At 43.0% G+C, this 21279-nt stretch overlaps 4 protein-coding genes across 4 annotated transcripts; 3 read left to right on the top strand and 1 right to left on the bottom strand.

Moving 5' to 3' along the window:
- Window positions 1–1394: 1394 nt before the first annotated feature.
- On the top strand, window positions 1395–4548 carry LOC139305354 (suppressor APC domain-containing protein 1-like). The gene is made up of 4 exons (XM_070929325.1): window positions 1395–1565; window positions 3413–3583; window positions 3926–4081; window positions 4348–4548. Exons 1-4 carry the CDS (start codon window positions 1467–1469, stop codon window positions 4435–4437), a joined length of 516 nt encoding a protein of 171 aa, XP_070785426.1. The 5' UTR covers window positions 1395–1466; the 3' UTR covers window positions 4438–4548.
- Window positions 4549–7697: 3149 nt separating this feature from the next.
- Window positions 7698–8612, bottom strand: LOC139305279 (achaete-scute homolog 4-like). Its single transcript, XM_070929231.1, is given in 3 exon segments — window positions 7698–8431; window positions 8543–8576; window positions 8579–8612. Coding segments are annotated over 3 exon segments (567 nt in total). The 5' UTR covers window positions 8592–8612; the 3' UTR covers window positions 7698–7911.
- Window positions 8613–9631: 1019 nt separating this feature from the next.
- On the top strand, window positions 9632–14031 carry prdm4 (PR domain containing 4). Its single transcript, XM_070929215.1, has 10 exons — window positions 9632–9746; window positions 9932–10120; window positions 10274–11044; window positions 11244–11393; window positions 11724–11842; window positions 11929–12014; window positions 12109–12236; window positions 12326–12871; window positions 13310–13478; window positions 13642–14031. Exons 1-10 carry the CDS (start codon window positions 9632–9634, stop codon window positions 14024–14026), a joined length of 2658 nt encoding a protein of 885 aa, XP_070785316.1. The 3' UTR covers window positions 14027–14031.
- Window positions 14032–15548: 1517 nt separating this feature from the next.
- Window positions 15549–20993, top strand: tmem209 (transmembrane protein 209). The gene is made up of 14 exons (XM_070929070.1): window positions 15549–15688; window positions 15835–15893; window positions 16141–16272; window positions 16405–16634; window positions 16777–16981; window positions 17213–17388; window positions 17546–17617; window positions 17766–17862; window positions 18000–18125; window positions 18409–18506; window positions 18659–18773; window positions 18955–19052; window positions 19806–19879; window positions 20102–20993. Exons 1-14 carry the CDS (start codon window positions 15549–15551, stop codon window positions 20154–20156), a joined length of 1677 nt encoding a protein of 558 aa, XP_070785171.1. The 3' UTR covers window positions 20157–20993.
- The last annotated feature ends 286 nt before the right edge of the window (window positions 20994–21279 follow it).

The following is a 21279-nucleotide window of genomic DNA, read 5'->3' as shown; positions in this document are numbered from 1 at the left end:
AACTAATAAAAAGAAAACATAATAATAATTTAAAATAAGCAAAGATTAGAGAAAAGTATAAAAATGTATGCAGCAGAACTTTGTTTTTCTTCTTATCTACATCATTAATCATCTTGTGACCCTTTGGAGGCGCCCAGCCCCTTGGTTAACTAGGGCACTACTTACATGTATATAAAGTAGTTAAACTAGCTCCGCCTCAACCAGCAGTACTTTTACTTTCTGTTCATTTACTCGAGTGGATATTTTAATTAAGGACTTTTACTTTACTAAATTGTTCTACTGGTACTTTTATGTAAGTAAAGGACATGAGCAAAGATGTACCACTGTTAACTTGTACTTCACTTATTTTGCCAAAAGAAGCTGCCAATTAAAAAAACATAAAAATCATGATGATAATCAAATTTTTGGGCTGAGTCTTCATATTCTTCCCTCATAAATCACATGACACTCAAATCCTTCCAACAGTGTTAAAGTGGATTTCCATCCATCCACTTAGCCAGTTTGGCCTGAGGCGGTAATAAAAAACATGTGCCACTGATTTTCTGCGCTGGCATTGACCAGCTGAACAGCTGAGCGCTGATAGAAACATCGTTAATGTCATTGCAGAGTGGCTGAAATCCATGAGCACCCCGCCCTCTCTCCCTACCCCTGCCCTCAAAACCCAAACTGTACTTGACTTGTCTCTGTTTGTTTGTCTTAGCTGCTATAATGTCCACCGGCATGCACTCCACACCTCTTTGCTCTCAAACATCGTCCCCAGGTTGTGTCACATTCCTGGGAACGTGTTGGGACATGAGCGCTCACCTGAACCCAAAGACAGAAAATAATCACACGCACTCTCCTTTCATTCAGCAGCGCCAGCGGAGGAATGTCATGTTTCCACTTCAGCTGCAGGATGACATGATTCCTAGAACATTCTGCCAATCCTTTGAGCAGTGAGAAAACAGAGGCTGTTTTCCTCCTGTCCTGAGCTGAAAGCTGAGATTCAGGGCGAATGAGGTTTACATCCGACAGTACTGAACACACAGGAGGTGGCAACTGTCCGATCACACCTGTATCCTCTCCTCAAATCTCCCCTCCACAGCTCCACTTTCACATTTCCTGCCATATGCCTTTCCCTGTTGTCTTTTCTCTTTCATTTCATCCTGTGCTGCCACTTTCACCTTCTGTCCACCCCATCTCTCTTTCTCTCTGTGTCACTGTATGTCGATCAACCAGTCATGGCAGTGACATGTGGAATTTTTCATTACCTCGCCCCAGGGGCACCATGCTGTCTGTGCCTGTGGATCGTGCTGCTTTTTTCCCTCACTCCTGCCTCTCTCTCTCACACACACACACACACACTCTCTCTCTCTCTCTCTCTGGTATTATTCTGAGTCAGCCGGGTGGCGAGCTGTGGTTTGTTGTTTTTCTGTCCAGCCAGCTGTATGGGGCAGTAGTAGCTGTCAGTGACTGATCTCCTCTCCATGGCCTGCCGTCCCTCCGGCTCTGGCTCCTACACCGTGGTCATCATCCCCCTCAGGACGAGTCTCTACAGCCTGGACGCCCTCCGCTTCTACCTATGGGTGAGGAGGGAGGTGGTGTGTGTGTGTGTGTGTGTGTGTGTGTGTGTGTGTGTGTGTGTGTGTGTGTGTGTAAGGGGGTGAGATGAGTGTGTGTTTTGAAAAATGATCCTAATCAGTAACATCTCATTGTGTCTTTGTTGTGTGTTGATATAAGTGTGTTTCTCTTCTGAGTTAGTGATTCTTATCAGCCACCGTGCGCATGTCTTCTGTTCTCAGCACAACATGACTGTCGTAGACTGCTCAGGCCCGTTGTCATTGAAGTTAAAGGCTGACTGTACCTTTTCTGTTAAAAAGATGAAACAGTCACGTCCAAAGTGACTCATTACTTAAGGTTAAGCATTTACAGAATATTTACAGAAACACCTCTGAATATAATGCAGTCCAGTACAACAACACCACTAGCTGTGACCTCAATTTTAAACATATATTTGAATTAACAAGCAAGTCTAAGTGTCTTTGAGTATTTGAAAAGCAAGCAATATACTATTGTCAACAGAAATACATAGCTGTAGCCATGGATATTGGAAATACTGAAGTCCCTGCAATGCAACACTCCCCTCAAAAGATTTTTCCCAGACACCAAAAAGAAAGTCTCAAATTTTGATTAATTATTTGGAATGTTTTTATATTTTATTGATCCAGCAATACTGTTAAATTATATTTTCTAAATGCTGTTTCAAAGCTTCTCCACGCTGCCAGGAATACAATTCTTGTAGAGAAATGTATCATTATCATGATTTATTTATTTTTTGTTGTAGTCAAATTTAAATATATTGTATTGTAATATACTAAAATGAGTGGAATTAGCCTTACTTAAGTTTTTTGTCGTGGAATGAAAACTCCTTAGACCCAAAGTTACAGCCCTTACTGTGTATTTCTGAGACAACTGAATTATTTGTGTAAATACAACAGGAGTTTGCTTTTCAGCCTGGATATTTTACTCAAACGCTTGCAGAGTCACTCTGTTTTCAGTCTGTTTTTCCGTCTCTGCTCATGTCTGTGAGTGTTGAGTTGGAGGCAGCATGGCCGCAGTCATCCCAGTGACACATTCCCACATGTCAAGTCTGCCCCTCACAGCTTCCTGCTAGAGGCTCAATATAACCGGTTTTCCACCAACAGTAATAGATTTTAGGTCATCATGGTAGACATACAGCTGTGATGTCACACGAAACAGAGTAAATAACTTTTTTGCTTGTCTTGAACATTTGATTAACCAGACGCGGCTAAAATGAATCATTCACTAGTGATGCAATAGTGTCATGAGCTTCTAACGTCCTCCTGATCCATTTCATCGTTGATTGCCTTAAAAATGACTGACAAAGTGACTGATTTCCTGACCCCATGATACCAAAGGTGGATCACCACCCCCATATATTATGGTTCCCTGGTTGTTGCAGCACTGTTAGCTCTGTTTGAGCCCATTTAAAGTGCATGTAATCCAACTGAGTGCAAACAATAGACCCAAAGGCCCCCTGCTGCTCTGTAGATTGGCTCTGCTGATATAAACAAAGCCTTGGGGCCTCTGGAAGACAACAGGCAGCGCTGTGCCGATCACGCTGCTGTACATCAGGCTGCAGGCTGCGTTTTGGGTGGTCAAGCTTGTTGGTCAGCCCCCTGGTAAACACACACACACCCAGCGAAACTGGTTTATCAAACTCAACATTTCTGAATGAAATGACATGCAGCAAAGGTCACTGGCTGAACTCAACCCATGGTGGGATTACCTGGTCAGTATTTTAGACCCCCACTCCAACATTTACTCATTTTATTGGTACAAGACAGAACTTAAAAATCAGTGTTTTTGTCCTTTATGTGGACCAGATCGAGCTGTGTTCTTCCTGTCTCAGATTAAGCGTCTGAAGGATCTCGAGAAGGAGAAGGACGCTCTTTGCTCTGGTCTGGAGGTCCTAGAGAAGACTCGTCTCTGGTACCTCCAGCGGCTTGAGGAGAACAGAGTGCAGCAGGACCACATCGAGACCAAGAGTGGGGTCGGCTCCTGCCAGGAGAGTGCAGCAGAGGTACAGGGGAGGGCTGGGCTGAGGTCCTCATCGACTTTACTGACCATAACTCTACGTGTGTCGCATTGACCACAAACTAATAGTCTAGCTAGTTGTGCCATTTATACATTCACACACACACACACACACACACACACACATCTTTGAGAGCAACAGCTGCTTTTGTAAGAGTCCCTTAGAGTAAGTTTGGAAATCACTAACTTCTAAATGTAGGTGAGACAGCTTTTTCCACCTGTAGTCTTCAACAATCATCTGCTCATGGAAACCACAAGATGAAAGACTAGTCCCTGTCACTTATGTTGTCTCTAACCTCTAACCACCCACTGGTCTGTATGTCCTTAGGCTCGGTCCTGCGTCCTACGGTCTCGTATCCAGCGGGCGAATGGCTCTCTGGGCTCCGTAATGAGTGAGCCCAATGCCACCAGCAGCAGCAGCCCTTCTCTGCCGGATGCAGTGGCAGACAGTGACCTCCGGTGGCACAACACAGTACTGACTCAGGTAAGCAGAACAGGAAGTTGTGAAATAGTTTCTAAGTATAATGTGAACTGGTTTCCTCAGGTTACATATTCCACTAAAAAAGCTTCAAACACATTTTTAAAAGTCCTATTTTGTATTAATTTCTTTTGACATAATTATATTAAAATTAGTGTTTTTTTCCTTTAACTAAGCAGTGGATGCTTTTGTTTCAATTTTCCATAATTCTTGATTGATTGGTCTGTTAGTGTCTACATGATACGGCATGTTTAATTTTTCTCCTTTAACAGGAGGTGAGTGACAAGAATCGTCAGATCTCCGTGTTAGAGCTGGAAAAAGATGCTCTCCTCGAACAGCTTGATGAACTGGAGGCCCATTGATTGCATATACACACACACACACACACACACACACACACAAGCAGACACGTACATTTCACTTTATGCCACACAGTTGCTAAATTTTAACCACTTGTAAATATGTATTTAAGAGAATAAATGACAGTTCACATCATTTGTTTCTGCGTTTCCTCCTCAATACAAACCAGTTTTGCTGAAGTGTTGATTAACTTGACCGACATGTTGCTGTAATGAGTCTGTAACTGGCTTCATCACAGCCAAGCCTTGCTGTAACAATTATAAAATATATTGGGAGTATTATTAGCAAAAGGCTAAGATTGTATAAGATTTATACTCCTGTAGTTGACTGTGTGACAGAGGATCGGGTGGACAAAATAACAGAAACACCTTACAATACAGTACAATATGGGCCGTGGAAAGTACATTTACTCAAGTACTTTCTAAACAATTTTGAGGTATTTGTACTTTATAATTCTAATTCATTGTACTTTTTACTAAACTTTCCAGAGCTATACATTTCAAATGAAAAGTTTACATGCAAAACATATGATCAGTTTAAAGTTTATAGATTAAACTACCAAAAAGTATATAAAACAATTGTTCCACCTCGACCAACTACAACATCAAAGTACTGCTTGCATGTTATGCATCAACAACAATACAATATATAACAGTGATTGGGACCATTCTGCAAGATGAGTACTTTTACTTTTGATACTTTAAGTGCATTTTGTTGCCAATACTTTTGTACTTTTATTTTTGAATTGAATGCAGGACTTTTACTTGTATTGGAGTATTTTTATAGTGTGGTGTTGCTACTTTTGATAAAGTGATCTAAATATTTCTTCCACCACTGTACAATACAATAGATCCTTTATCTGGTGCAGATCAGATCATTTTAAAACAGCATTATGCAACACTTTAACCGCTATGCCACAGCTTAAATTACTGTTGTATGGTATCTGCTGAGTCCCTGCATCGTTGTGTGCCCTGTTACTCGCAGTTGTTCCGTTTCCGTCTCCCAATGTGGGCTCTCCAGTCTCGACACGTCGCAGAGACCTCTCCCGGTGGTCCCGCACTGATCTCACTTCAGCTGATAAACCTTATCTTGCCGGGTCATCGTGCATGTTTGCAGGAGTTTTCACAAATCTGCAGCCTTACACACAGAAGACAACAATAGCAGATAGAAAATATCGGTCTGAACAGGTGTTCTCTTATCATATTGGTTTACTTTTTCTTTCCCCATTTCAACAAAGGTTTGAAAATTTCATACTGACTCATTACTCCATATTAAAAACAATCTCTACTCCACCTTGCTTAGACTTGATTAGTCTGCTTTTCCCTTTTGACTTATTGTCTACGTGTGTGTGTTTACTCCGAGGCCCGTGGTGGCCCTGTCTCTCTGCCTGTCTGTCAACAACAGGAGATGCTTCAGTGTCTGGCCAGAAACTTACAGTCACCACCAGAGAAGGTAAGTAGTTTTGTTAGGAGACAGTTTGTCGTAGAAGGGCAATTTGTTGTATCTGTATTTTTGTGACAGATTCACAAAATCGATCATGTATGGTGATCGCCCCATGTGACGTAAATCCAGAAATAAATTGGAACGATCCAGATGATTCCCCAAAAGTTATAAACTTCTATTCAGTCTTCTGTATGAAATAACTTTCATGCATCAGCAACAGCTTTTCCAGTTAAACAGAGCAATGCCTGCGAGGAATCTGAGCTGGAGTCTGATAAGAATCGGCCTGTGTGCAAAGAAAACATCCATCGTGGGCCGAGGCTTTCATTTAAGTAGCTTCATGTTCTCTATCTCCAGAGCACCACTGAACCATCAAGCCCAGGGTACCAGCACTTAGCTAATTATTGGGTCTAATTCACATACTGCACAGCCAAACTCCTTTTTGTTATGGGTATGTCATGCCTTTGTGGCTGTCAATGCCGTTCTTCCATACCAGCACGGTTCACTTGAACTGCACTCTGCTGGTCCTTCCAAATCCCTTTTACTTGTATACAACATCATGATTGCCAACCCTCCCCACTTCAATTTGTGGTTATGGTATTACTGAAAATCAGAAATTGCGAACAGTTTCCGTGCAGGTCAGCGGAGGTGGGAAGTATAAACACACAAACAGGGTGTAGGGGAGGAGGTGTTTTTGGAGGTTCCTCTTGCGGGCTGAGGGCTCCCCTGATAAATGCATTCCTTAAGCTATTAGGAGAGAAAAACTTCCTGAGATAGTACAGTAAGGAGGTGGTCTTTGAAGAGCACTCAGGTGACTAAAAACAAGGACAGAGATTTTTCTTCAGAATACACACTTTGTTATTTGGGGACCAGTTAAGCCTGTAATATAATGTTCACTTCCACTGGCCATAACTAAAACAAGACACAAGGATATCAGTTTCAGACGGGATAAGCCTTGTTCAGAGATGACATTTTGATATGTCACAGCAGGAAAATCACAAAAGATTAAAAACATGAAAAAATGGCTGCATTACATTTAGGTGTACCACATCTGGAACTGAGTTACTAATTCGTGATTTTATACACATGTGCTTCTCCTGTGTCATAGGACAACATCATAGTGTGTGCATTAGAAAGGTTCAGACAAACAATATATGAACTCTTGAGTCACTCACTCATTTTGTGCGCATGCATGTGATTCTATATGTCACATTTGGGACCATTTGCATGTATTCAGCATTAAGCTGTCCACTTGAAGAGCTGAATTTAGTTTCTGTTTTATTCCTGTGGTTTTGAGAATAGGCTACAGCTATCAACACCGACCTGCCCAAAAAGTGTGTCCAAGAAAAGATGTGGAAATCTGAGATATTTCATTTGTATTGTACAAATATTGTGATTCCATCCTTTATAGATCTGGAAATTATTCAATTAGAAATGATTATGATCAGGTTGGTCCTGTCAAGTTCACAAGAATTTAATATAACACAGAAAAACTATTTGCTTAGAAATCTTTCACGTGATGGATGGACCCACACTAAATTCACATTTTAATACGTAAAATATGATGTGAGATGAAGGTCAAGTGTCCCAGAAAATAGTCTTAATTTTTTTTCTCCACACCATAACTAAGACTTCTTTGCTAACCATATTTATGAATATCAGCATCACTTAGTCAGAAGTTCATAATAAGTCTTTGTTCACTGGCTTTTCCATTTTCAGTAATTCAGTGTTTTGATGACGTGATGTCATAAAGGCACACAACCACCATATCAACAAAAAATATTACATGCAAAAAAAAATACAAGCTTCAAACTTCATTCAATCTCCATTCAAATTATTTTACTATTTTGTTCCCATATTGTTCCCAAAGGTCAAGAAAGAGCTGCTTTGTCCTGGCTTCCTCCATGTAAACAATGTTTCTGCTCAGTGTACACACTATGAAAAAAAATCAGACAGTAATTGTGTCAATTAGACATGTTTTACTTCCCTTATAATTTGATTCATGTACAGCAGATTACAGAAAGAGAGAGAGAGAACTAGTAAACTATTCCTCCACTGTCTCTGAGGCCAGTTTTGGATTCTCCATCACTGCTGCATTCTGTCCTCTGCGGCAGCGGCGCGTGTCCAAGTGTCACCTCCATCCCGGACACGTTTAAGTCCAGCAGGCTCTGCAGGTGTTTGATATAGTCAATGGCCGCTCGCAGTGTCTCCACCTTGCTGAGCCGCTTGTCCTCAAACTCCTGCGGCAGATGCTCTCTGAGCCGCGCGTAACCCTCGTTTACGCACCGCACTCGATGCCGCTCCCTTTCGTTCCTTTTCCGGATGAACGCGGGCTCGAAGGAGTAATCGCACACACCGAGGGGTCCGTGAAAGTTGAAGTAGGAGAATCGTCTGTAGGGTAACATCTGGCCGTGCACAGGGTCGAGGTATGCAGCGTCTAGGTGGAAAGGCAGTCCGAGCCGAAGCGCGTCCCTGCGGTGCGCTCCGCTGTTATCCATGGAGAAGCCGTGGAGAGCCAGTGGAGGGAAACATGGAATATGCTCCATGAAGTCGTCGCTATGACAAGAAATCTGTCTAAGAATCAAAAAGGAGACCGTCTCAGATTAAAAAGTAAAACATATGAAATTAATTTTGCACCATATATAACCTGTAATCGATGCAACTCACCCTGTCAGAGTCTCCCCACAATCATCTCTGGTTTGAGCAATAGCTTCATTTTAAATCTCGCAAGTTTGTGAATAAATACTCAATAAGTGGACAGTTCTTGTTCGGGACTTTGTCAGCCTAAGTGATAACTTGTATGTTGGGGTTTTGAGGCTTTATGCATGGTGGGTGTGATCCGGGGCGGAGATGCAGCCATAGCTTTCTCATCAAGATAAAATTGTTTCACGTTTTCTTCCTTCCGTTGACACCGTGAAGCAATTTCCCTCATGAGTAACACCATGAGCCAAACTTTGAGGAGCCCCCGGGAGGTCATGGTGGGAATTTTATTTTGCGTTCCCTCGCAATAGATATTGCATCTCTTGCTGACTGAGTGGAGGACAGAAAAACTGACCTGCGATCAGCGAAACACTCCTCCACTCCTGCAGCGCAATTGCGCATGCGCACGAGGGGCAGTATGCTGTCATGGCCCCGTTCAGGGACGCATCGTGTAGGTATGTTGTTGTTTTCAAGGCGTCTTCTTTTTCAAATTATCAGTGTTTTTGCTACGACGCAGCGCGGTCGTGGCATACGTGTACTTTAAGCTGACTGAAACGCCAGAAAGTCCTCTGTTTAGACCATTTATGTAGCTGTGAGTTAGCATGGCTAACGTTAGCAGTGTGACAGAACTGGTTGATGTTTCGCTAACTATTTGCAAACAAGTAATTTTAAATGACACGTTACGGTTGTTTTTAGCTGTTTAAATTAGAGCTGTATAAGAACTGTGATTGGCACGCCGACGCAGTAAGTTATTTTCATACCAGGTCTTTTATTTCACAGGGAGAGGAGTATAAAAGCGCCTTACAGCAGCACACAGTTACTGATGGACGTCAGTTGCTGAGTTCAGGTAAGCTAACGTTGCATACGTGTATCGCCTGTGTGTCTTTATATGCTGACAATTACACACAAGGACCCAAATCCATGTATTGGTATTGCTAACTGTGTCTAAACAGCAGCCAAAAACCCCAAACAATCCGCGTATTATTTGGATATTATTTGGCTTTCTTTCTGGCTCATTGCTCAATCTCACTTTAATCCTGATGCCATTTCTCCAGGATGAATGACATGAACCTGAGTCCTGTGGGCATGGACCAGCTCAGTGTGCCCTCAGTGAGCGCCAGCCACCTGGGTCTGCCCACCTCGCCCACGCACAACCCCATTCCCACCCCAGGTAGGAGAGACAATACCGGTTTGCTCACATATTCATTGACAGTTGGAGTAGCACAGTGTGTTCTGATTTCTCATGTAAACTTTTATATTAAGTGTTCATGGATCACACAAGGCTGCAGCCCTTCTCTCTTTGCTGAAGTGAATCTTGGTTTATTATCTGCTCTTTGACTCTTTATTATGGTTCAGGCATGCCAGTGGCCATCCCCAGCCTGGGTCCTTCCCTGGGCTCTCTTCCTTCTGCCCTCTCGCTGATGCTCCCCATGGGTCCACTTAGTGACAGAGGAGTGATGTGCGGCCTGCCTGAGAGGAACTACTCTTTGCCGCCGCCTCCATATCCCCACCTGGAGAGCAGCTACTTCCGACACATATTGCCAGGTTGGGTGCTTTTTATTGTGAGATATGCTAACTATATGGTAACTCAACTCCAGATTGTTGAAATCCGGATGCTTGTCTATTTGGGCTTTATCCCTGATTCTCTTATTTGAAGGATAAACTGAAATGAAGTTCCCTCTTTCTTCCCTGCTGTAGGCATCCTGTCCTATCTGGCAGACCGTCCACCACCTCAATACATTCATCCCAGCAGCCTTAACATGGATGGGACCCTGTCTGTGGCCAGCAACAATCCCTCAGGTCTGGACCCCTACAGTGGCCCTGGAGGCCCGCTGGAGCAGGGCCTGGTGCCCATGGACTCCAGACAGGTCAACGGCCAGGGTGACCTCCACCAGACTGGTGCTCATGAGCTGGACTCTACAGGGTTGGCCATGGAGTCACGTGTCAGCAGCCCCATGTCCCCAGACCGGATGGGAGAGGAGCTGGCCACCATGGATGGAGTCGGGGTGGTGGCGGTGTCTGACGCCCAGCAGCAGCTTGGAGGGGGAAGGCAGCCTCAACCACATGAGGGCCTGACAGGGGTGGACTCATCTGGTGGGGTGATGCCCCTTCATGGGCCCCCTGTGCTCGAACTACCGGTGGTGATGGAGCCGGATCATATGGGGGGCCGAGTGGGGAACACTGGGGGTGGAGGAGCAGGAGGACTCGGGGAGCAGCTCCACTCAAATGGGGAGCTGAACTCAGGCGTTGTCAGTGTGGTGCTCACTGGCTCCATGGCCAGCCAGGGCCAGCTGGAGTCTGTGTCGCTCCATGGACACTCTGGGATGGGGCTGGAGGCAGTAAATGTGTCCCCCATCACTGCGGAGGTGTCACTGGGGCCAGAAAACAACCTTGTGCTGGTCAACTCCACCCTGCAGCTAGAGGATTCGACCTCCAACAAGGAGAACATGGTCACCGCCTACACCATCTGTGAGTGTGTATTTTAAGTAGTTTCTTCAGATGTTACAAAACTGGATATATCAGTGGATTTGGAAAATACCATCATTCAGTGAAAATATATCATTTAAATAACAAGTTGTTGTAAAAAGAACAAAAAGAAGCAAGCTCTTGACATTGTTAACAGGCAGTAAGTGTAAGTACCAACTGTTGTGCTGTTATTGTCTTCCAGGGTGCACACTGTGTGAGCGCTCATATACCTCAGACTGTCCAGAGCATGGCCCAGTCACCTTCATCCCTGACGCGCCCATCCAAAGCCGGGCTCGCCTCTCTCTGCCACGTCCATTGTGCCTGCGCATCTCAGTGGCCGACGAACCGCTTGGTGAGAAATCAGACCCGACATGCTGTTCTGAAGTCGGATATGATGACTGTATTTAGGAGAGAACCTAAATGACATATCTGGCTATTAGTCCACATATATTCTGGCACTTAATGTAGAACCACAAGACACCTCCTTAACATTGTGCTGATGTTTTTCATTTGTGGAAGAAAATGTTTTGCACACAAACAGAATTATTGGGACACTTTTTGAGAGCCATAACAAAGTAAAAGCAGCAGAAAGATGGTAGATGGTACCACACATGGGTAGACAAACAACGTTAGGTAGACCATCAATTGGATCACTGACAAAATGTGCTCATGCCCCTCTTAGGAGTTTTTGCACGGGATGTCATTCCTCCAAGGACCTGCTTTGGACCAATGGTGGGCCAGCATTGTAGCAACGTGGATCTCTCTGATTGGCCCGAAAAGGACACCCCACAAATATGGAAGGTGAGTGCAGTGGCTTTGATTGGATTTTGGTCATCGCGGTCGGTGCAAAAATATGATAAGTAGATGATCCCATTTCTTCATTGCAGATGTACCACAACAATGTGCTGGAATTCTACATCGTGACAACAGATGAGAATGAGTGCAACTGGATGATGTTTGTCCGCAAAGCAAGGTACGATGTTGGTATAAAAACATTGAGTTCTGAGGTGTTTGCCAAGTTATTTCAGTCAATAAACAATTCCTATTTGGTGTTTGTGTATGTTTAGAACCCGTGAGGAGCAGAACCTGGTGGCGTACCCTGCCAACGGTAAACTGTTCTTCTGTACAACCACAGAGATCCACCCCGACCAGGAGCTGCTCTTCTACTACAGCAGAGACTACTGCAGGCTGATGGGTGAGATGACGGATGATTAATCATCCATTGCTAACATGGTTATTCATCACGTGATGTCGACCATTTCACTGTCTTTTATGTCTCCACAGGTGATCCTCAGGTGCCTGAGGGCCAGATCTGCCAGTGTGGCAAAGAGTGCTCCTCCTTCTCTGAGCTCAAGTCTCACCTTAGCAGCCATAACAGTAACCACAGCCATAACCAACCTCCACACAGCCACAGCCCATTGCAGCAGGACCACTCTCAACAACAACCACAGCAACAGCAACAAGAGCAACAACCACAGCAACAGCGACATACTCACCAGGAAGAGAAGCTGACCAATGGGACCTCGAGCTCCTCCTCTTCCCCATGGCCCTGCCACGCCCACGCTGCAGGACAAACAAACAGTGATAACAGCAGCAGCAGGGGCAGCAGTAATAGAAACTCCAATAACGTTACCCCCAGAGCAAAAGGTCAGGGTCATGTACGGGAGAAGAAATTCAAGTGCAGCATGTGCTCCCGGGCTTTTATCACATCCACTAAGCTCAATGTACACTTCATGGGACACGTGGGGATGAAGCCTCACAAGTGTGAATACTGCAGTAAGGCCTTCAGTGATCCCAGCAACCTCAGGATGCACCTCAAGATTCACACAGGTGTGTACAGGGGTAGTTGAAGTGTAAACATCATCATTATAATTATAAAAACTCAACTACGTATATCTATTAAGTATTTTCCTGACAGACATATCTGACAAATTGCAAAAAGGTGTATGCACCTCAAAAGAAAATTACAATTTAAAAGACACTTGTTTAACGTTTTTGGAAATATGTTTATTGTCCTTTTAAATATGAAGCTACAGCCAGCAGGTGGATTTTGTCACTGTTGGACAGTGCCAGGCTAGCTGTTTCCAGTCCTTGTGCTAAGCTAAGCTAACAGACTGCTGGCTGTAGCTTCACATTTAATGGCCAGATATGAAAATGTTATCAATCTTCTCATTTAACTCTCGGAAAGAGAGTGAATAAGTGTATGTCCCAGTTTCAAACTTTAGCTTTAAAACATTTTCAACTTCAACCTTTTCCCCCCACTAACAGGTCAGAAGAACTACAGATGCACGGTTTGCGAGAAGTCGTTTACTCAGAAATCCCATGTGACGTCGCATATGGTCATCCACACCGGTGCAGAGAAGCTCAAGTGTGACCTCTGTGACCGGGCGTTCATCAGGAAACATGACCTGAAACAACACATGTTCTCTCACACACAGTATGTAACTTATTTATTGTATTGTAGATAAAGCTGTAGACGTGTTTGTTTTTCTTTCTATCTGCTGTACTCAGATTGATTTAAATTAGATTACCTGATGGGGGGGAAAAAAGGTTTTATAATGTGTGCATTGTCTTCATATTCTTTCCCTTTTCTACCACAGTGAACGCCGGATACAATGCCCAAAGTGCAACAAACATTTCCTCAAGACCAACCACCTGAAGAAGCACATGAACTCTCACGAGGGCCGACGAGACTTTGTCTGCGAGAAATGCCACAAAGCTTTCCTCACCAAGTACCACCTCACCCGTCACCTCAAGATATGCAAAGGGCCCAAGACGGAAAGAGTGTCCCGTAAGGAGCAGGACGTGGACGAGGAAGAAGAGGAAGAGGAGGAGGAGGAAGAAGAAGAAGAAGAAGAGGAGGATGATGATGGTAGGGGAAGAGGAGGAGGAGGCGAGAGACTTGTTGACTCGACCAGCAATGAAGACTGTGGTTTAGATGTTGGAGGGTATAACTCTGAAAAGTCCCTGTCACCCCCTCATTGACAACACTGTGCCTCTTGAGATGTCTTGTTTATTTATTTACTTTAATACAATACTGACGTTTACCTCTAGTTTTTGCCAAATATCAGTCACTTTGTCAAATTTCAATTGCAACATCTTACATAATCAGAATTGTACAATCAATATATGTTTAGTCTCACAGAAGCATATCAGTGCTGCTAAAATAATCTTTGTCATATTATAAGCCAACTGATAAAGATCTGACTGTATTTCTACAAAGCTACTCTGTCTTTTCATTTAACTCAGGCCTGTGTAATATTGGTTGATGGGATTCATATAAGCTATCTTTCATTCATTGTTATTCCTTATTCTGTTTTTTTTTCTTTGACACATTCACTAACATGGGGCGAATGGCTGATATTCATTTGTAGTTGCACAATAATTTTCTTATTTCATATTGTTGCATTTTAGTCCTGATAATATGTAATTGCTAAATGGCCTGTGCTTTTATTCTTTATTTATTAAAAGCAGGATTTCATGTTCTTTTTTCCTTTTTAATTTAATATTTCTGTGTGAATGGAAGTGAGCCTCTTGAAAACAGGAATCTGGGCATTAATGTGATATTCCTCATTGTGTGAGTGTTATAGCTCCATCCTATCTGTTGCATAATGTTTTAATAAATGGAAATTTACAGCTGTTTTATGTTGTTGGCTGATCTACATGATAGAGTAGAAATCATACATTACTTTACTACTTCACTGAGTATATCGTTTTCTTGTGTCTATGTTGCTTTTTAACCATAGTGATCGTGGACTGCAGACCCACCTGATGGTCATTCAACACATGATCACACAGTGCAAAACCTTATCTAGAGAGACAGCGCCCCCACCTGGCCGTATGAATATCTCATCCTCGATATAATTTGTGACTAAGAAGCACACTATGACCTTAAAAGAGATTATAAATATTTAATATGGTGGTCTCACAACTACTGTACTATTAGAGGAAAATTAAGGGGGGGGGCATATATATACAGTTTATATTTACTTTATAGTGATATAAGAATCCTCGCAAGAAGTTTTGTTCCAGCCTTTACTGCGACCGGAAGTACGTATTGTAACGTCCGGTTAAAATACAAACTATGCAGCGCCGCGGTTGTCATTCACTTTAGCGTGGTATGAATTATCTATATTTCCTACGTGTTGTATTTGTATTTCGGTTGTATCACGTTTGGTTTAAATGCTGTATTATTGGTTGTATATCGGGAAAGGAAATTTACACTGAATCCACACATTCCCTGCTAAATCTGCATTGTTTATATATAAGCTAGCTAACTTTAGCTAACCGTTTAGCTAGCAGGTCGGCTAACTTTGCTGTTCGACTAGCCGTCATGTAAGTTACACATGTCATTCCTCACAGTCTTATTTGATGTCTAGCTAAATAATAGTGATGTAGTGTAACACACGCTACGTGTTAGTGGTAACCTCCTTTTGTAGTCTCCTCTTGAATGTCCCATAGTGTTTTTCTGTGCTCCTTGTCTCAGCCTGAACAGTCTGATAAAACCATGTTGACCCCACCGAAGGAGGGGATGCCCAATATGATAGACAGGGCGCTGAGGATGAGGAGGGAGGAGCAGGCTCGTCAGGTGGTCCTGGCCTGGGCTGTGCTCAACGTGTCTCTGGCTGGCATGATTTACACTGAAATGTAAGTTGTTCCAAGTTCAGTAATGTGCTCCCTTGCAAACATAAGCAGTCATTTATAATGTAGCACGGATTTACTGTCCTCCATCTCCCAGCTCTCCTCCAGTGCACAGTGTAATGATTTGTGTGTCTTTTTTACTGTTCTATTAGGTCAGGGAAATTGCTGAGTCGATACTACAACATCACATACTGGCCTATCTGGTACATTGGTGAGCTCCCACTACTCTCTCTTATGTATGTCTGCTGGTGTTATGACAGTACAGTACAGTACAATACATTAACATTTAAATTATTTTCAGATTCATCTCAATTTAAATGGCAGAGTTGATCTAATATCACAGGATATTATAAATGTCTGAAATTTAATTTGACACTAATTGACACCCAAGTGTCCATACTTTGTCATGGGAGACCCTGTGCGCTAAGTGTGTCCTTCTCTTCTATCCTTGTTTACAGAACTGGTGCTAGCCTCGCTATTTAGCCTCAATGCTCTTTTTGACTTCTGGAAATATTTCAAATACACAATGGCTCCCTCCACCATTGCTGTATCCCCTGGGCAGCATCACCTCCTGGGTCTGAGAAACACAAGTGAGGCTCTGATTTTTTGCCTGAAGAATTTGTATTTATTTCACTCCTTTTTGTTTAATCATTATTACATGTATGTAAATATACTTGTGTGGCACTCATTAAGTGTGCTGGTTGTTGTATGTCCCCTTGCAGGTATTCAGGCCTCTCCACCCCAAAAGCCAGAAAAAAAGGAGACCCCGGTTCCGGCCCAGTCGTCTCCACTGCAAGGCCAAAGTGTGCTGAGTTTCAGCCCCTCACGGCCGGCCACCACCAGCCCCAAGTTCTCTCCCAGCTGTGTACCTGGGTACAGCCCTCCTCTCAGCAACCCATCCACCCCAAGCAGTGCAGGGGGGCACTTTTCCCCCTCAGTGGCCTTTGGAAAGGTACGTTAGGTACAGTTAGCCTGAAAATCTGTGGTGGATCAGTGTAGTGGTTCTCTCTTCTGGAAAAATAGTTGTCAGGTCTAACATACATGTACATGTGTCTCAATGTCACATTGAGTTCATTGTGTTTTTCCTTTCTCAGGTGTTGAACTACAGTCCCTCACCTGGCTCCTCTCCCTATCCCAGCAGCATTGGACCAGCAGAAGGCTCCAGCTTAAGAGCTCGATATCGCACGTCCCCCTCAGTGTTTAACTCTCCTGGAAGCAAGGAGGACTACATGGAGGATCTGAAAAGCCTTGAGAGGTTCCTCCGCACAGAGGAGGAGAGGTGTCACCGCAGCCAGCTAGGTACAGTATGCCAGTGTTGGAGGAACTCCATTGTTAGTATAAACAGAGCAGGACACTTATGTTATTCACCCAGATTCACTCGTATATCTGAGACAGACAGATGTAGACCAAGAATTTGTTTTAGGCGCTTTTAGTTCTTTAGATGATTTAGTAATCTCAGTCTGGGTTGATGTGGAAAAACATGTAGATGTGAAACCCTCAGATATCATGATGAACTGATGCTCTCTATAGGGAGTCCAGAGGCTGTGTCTCCGAGCCACAGTCCAACATTTTGGAACTACAACCGCTCAGTGGGAGATTACGCCCAGAGCCTGAGGAAGTTCCTGTACCAGCCGGCCTGCCGCTCTCAGGCCCCATCTGCCCACAAGGATGAGACGGACTTGGGCTCCAAACAGGCTGCAGAGGAGGTCTGTAAATTAGTATTGTATGGTTTGTTGTTGTGCCCTTATAAAGAAAAAAATAATACTGTTTTTCAAAATGAGACGTGCCATCTGAGTCTGTCTGTATCAGAGTAGAATGTATGATTGCCATGAAATGATGTGATTTTCCCTTCCTTTTATGCAGGTGTGGGCCAGAATCACAACAAGTCGCCCTGTAGTGGACCGCATTGATAGCTGGACAGCCAAGCTTAGAAATGTAAGTGTTCAAACATATTTACAGAACTATGTGCTCAAGAGGCCTTGTTTATGAAAATGTTTTAAATTCATTCCAGGCATGATTTTTGTCACAAAACATCCACCTCAAATTTGATTTGAGTAAGAAAATGCATCACTTTTTTTTGCAGTGGATCAGTGACACCATCTTGGTCCCCCTGGTCAAGGAAATAGACTCTGTCAACAGCCAGCTCAGGAGGATGGGCTGCCCTGAGCTCCAGATAGGAGGTAAACCATCTGTAGAGCGCATGAATCATGGGAAATATAATTTGCCCTCACACTGCTGTTGGGTTCAATGAGAATCCCTTGAAGTATTCTTCTAGTAATTGTGAAGTCTCACTAGTTTTCACTCTTTCCTCCACCAGAGGCCAGCATAAGCAGCCTGAAACAGGCAGCAGTGATGAAAGCCTCGTCCATCCCCACCATGAACTCTATTGTTCAGTATCTGGACATCACTCCCAACCAAGAGTATCTAGTGGACCGCATGAAGGGTAGGTTCAACAATACAGTACATGTGTGTGCCTGACATTTGATATATGCCCAATGTGATGGTATGCGTGAGTGTGAAGAAAATCTAATTTTATGGTGCTATGCGTTATAGTGGAACACATTTTTTGTGTCGTGTGTGTGTGTGTGTGTGTGTGTGTGTGTGTGTGTGTGTGTGTGTGTGTGTGTGTGTGTGTGTGTGTGTGTGTGTGTGTGTGTGTGTGTGTGTGTGTGTGTGTGTGTGTGTGTGTGTGTGTTTAATGTGCTTTGTGTGTTGTGTCCTGTCAGAGCTGGCCCACAGCGGCTGCATGAGCTCCTTTCGCTGGAATGGTGGTGGTGATCTGAAGAACAGGAAGTGGGACACAGACCTCCCCACTGACTGTGCTGTGAGTCTACACACACACACACACACACACACACACACACACACACACACACACACACACACAATTTAATAAAAAAGCAGACTAAATGTTCACATCTGAGAAACTGTGTGGGATCACTAGCCAAATACTCTTCTTAATACTCCTCCCTCTAGATCCTCATGCATGTGTTTTGTACGTACTTGGACTCCAGACTGCCCCCACACCCAAAGTACCCAGATGGGAAGACTTTCACTTCGCAGCACTTCAGCCACACCCCAGACAAACCTGGTAAGTATACACACACACACACACACACACACACACACACACACACACACACACACACAGGCACCATAAGAAGAGAGAATAATATAAGGCTTGTGATTTCCACGGTATGCTTCTCCTACTTACCTCATTTCTTCGTGGTGTTTCAGTTCTTGTGTCCCTTTTTTTGTATTTACTCTCGCAGATGTTACCAAGGAGAACCTCTTCTGCGTCCACCAAAGCAGCACCACTCCCCCTCACTACCAGCTCATCTACCAGGGACATATCTACAGTCTACCCAAGGTGACAGCAAAAGCAACCAGTGTTCTTACTCTTTTTTTCTCAGGCTCTTCCAAAACTGCTTGTGTTCTTATTTTGCCCTTTCTGGCTTAAAATCAAATCCCAAGAGACGTCTGTCTCACGGTTTTCTTATTTTGTACCCTTTAAAATGTGCTATTATTAGAACTCCCTTGGGTGGCACTGTAAATCAAACATGAGCTCAAATCATCTTTACTGACTCCCTTAAGGATTTAACTTACCAAATGCTTATAAAATGCAGAATAATAAATACAAAGGACATGAAAATAACAGGGGAGCATTGTAGTACACATTTCCAACAATAAAACATGATATTCTATATCGGTACATTAGTGCCCAGTATGTTCTATAAGCTTTTCAATATTTGTGTTCTTACAGGGTCTTGTGAAGATCCACAGCTAGAATTGAATGACTTTTGGCAAAAGATAAAACGAATGATAGTTGTTTTCTACCCTTTACTTAAAGAATTGAAATGTGTTGGTTGTTCCTCCCGATTAAGAATCTTACATTTTAACAGGTGCACTTGATTTGGTCTTGTATACACTGACAAAGCTTAGAGAGCTTTGTATCTAGGGGCCTTCTTCATACCAATAACCCCCCTATATGTAATGGATATCCCAGAGAAAAGCCAGCAAACTCATCAGAACAGACATCTCATTTGTGAACAGTTCAGGATGTCTTCCTCTACTGTAACACTGTGACTGCAATAACATGAACCCATCTCGATTTCTATTACAGGGCAGGAACAACCTGTTCCACACAATCCTCATGTTCCTCTATGTGATTAAGACCAAGGAGTCCGGGATGCTGGGGTGAGTACTTCTATCTCTGCTACTAAAATCCTATAAAAGTCTGGCTAGCTCAAATCATCTTCGACATAAGTGTATGCCATTTCAGAGTCTAATGAAATATCGATTCATTTTCAACAAAAAGGTCATAAACCAAAGTACAGATTGCATTTTGATTGAAAATGATTGGTTTGACCTTGCCTGTCTTCTGTAGGATAATTAAATTGCTCTTCATATTTTCTTCAGGAGAGTAAATCTTGGCCTCTCTGGCGTGAACATCTTGTGGATATTTGAAGACTGATTGATGCATGCAAGGGGATTTTTTCCCCCACAATGCATTGTGGCTACAGCATTGTGGTTGGAAAACCACCTCAACTTAAGGACTGCCCTTTCAGAGGCACATCGGAAAAGCAGCACTTGACTTTGAAAGACAATAAATGCATATTTTTTGACATTTTCTCAATTTTGATGTACAACTTGGCAATATTCTGGATTGTCATTTTAAGAACATGTTTATGTTAAACCACGGTGTGCTTATGATACACTGCAGAGCTGTATTTTTTAACATTATTTTGTTTTCTGATTTTGTATTTTGAGAATGTACCAGCATGGCAGCCTTGTAAATAATATACCTCAGATTTATCTGGTGGATGGTAAAGGGCTCAGACCCATTTAGCATGAATGCAAAAACTGTATGTGTGGACTTTTGTTTCTTCAGCTTCAGTGACCTTTTGCAGCTGGATTGCTGTTTTTTTTTCCTCCTGTAGTTGAATGTCTGTTGCAGTAGGGATGTTCCTGACATGCTTGAAGTCACCTACAGAAATTAGACTTGAGAAAACGGAAGCAATACACAAAACATTCAAGTATTTAAGTATTCTGTCGTTGCGAAGCTTCCCATAGCACTAGGCTGCAATGCAACACATAACTATGTACTGATGTGTCATGAACAACAAATGAAAAGCATTGAATCACCAAAGTCTTTTAGTGTCTTTTACGAAAGAGATCTGAATGCCATTTGTCCTGACTTCTTGTGTCAGTCATTGGTTATATTTCAACCTTTCTACTGTTTGCTTGTTTTCAGTAATGCCATTTTCCAAAATTCACATGAGTTGAAAATAAAATTGAGATATTAAAAAGAGACAGTTGAAGCTTGTTCATTTCCCGCCACCTCCACTTGATATTTTTTTTGGACTATTGTAGACATCCACTTGGTGGCAATGTAGTTCATTCTTTACGATTTGACTTTACTTTAATCCTGGTGCCATTATCTCATATGACATACTACATATCCACCGCATGAGCACCGTAATGTGATGCAGTATCTTGTGCAGCAGGTCTGGTGAATGACTTGAGGCTGGCAATTTTGAGTAATATTAAAGTAATTATGTGTCATCATTGGTAGAGGACAAACTGTCCTGCTGGGG

Source organism: Enoplosus armatus, chromosome 22 (assembly GCF_043641665.1).
Source record: "Enoplosus armatus isolate fEnoArm2 chromosome 22, fEnoArm2.hap1, whole genome shotgun sequence".
NCBI classification, from domain to species: Eukaryota; Metazoa; Chordata; class Actinopteri; order Centrarchiformes; family Enoplosidae; genus Enoplosus; species Enoplosus armatus.
This window is presented reverse-complemented; position numbering and strand designations above follow the sequence as displayed.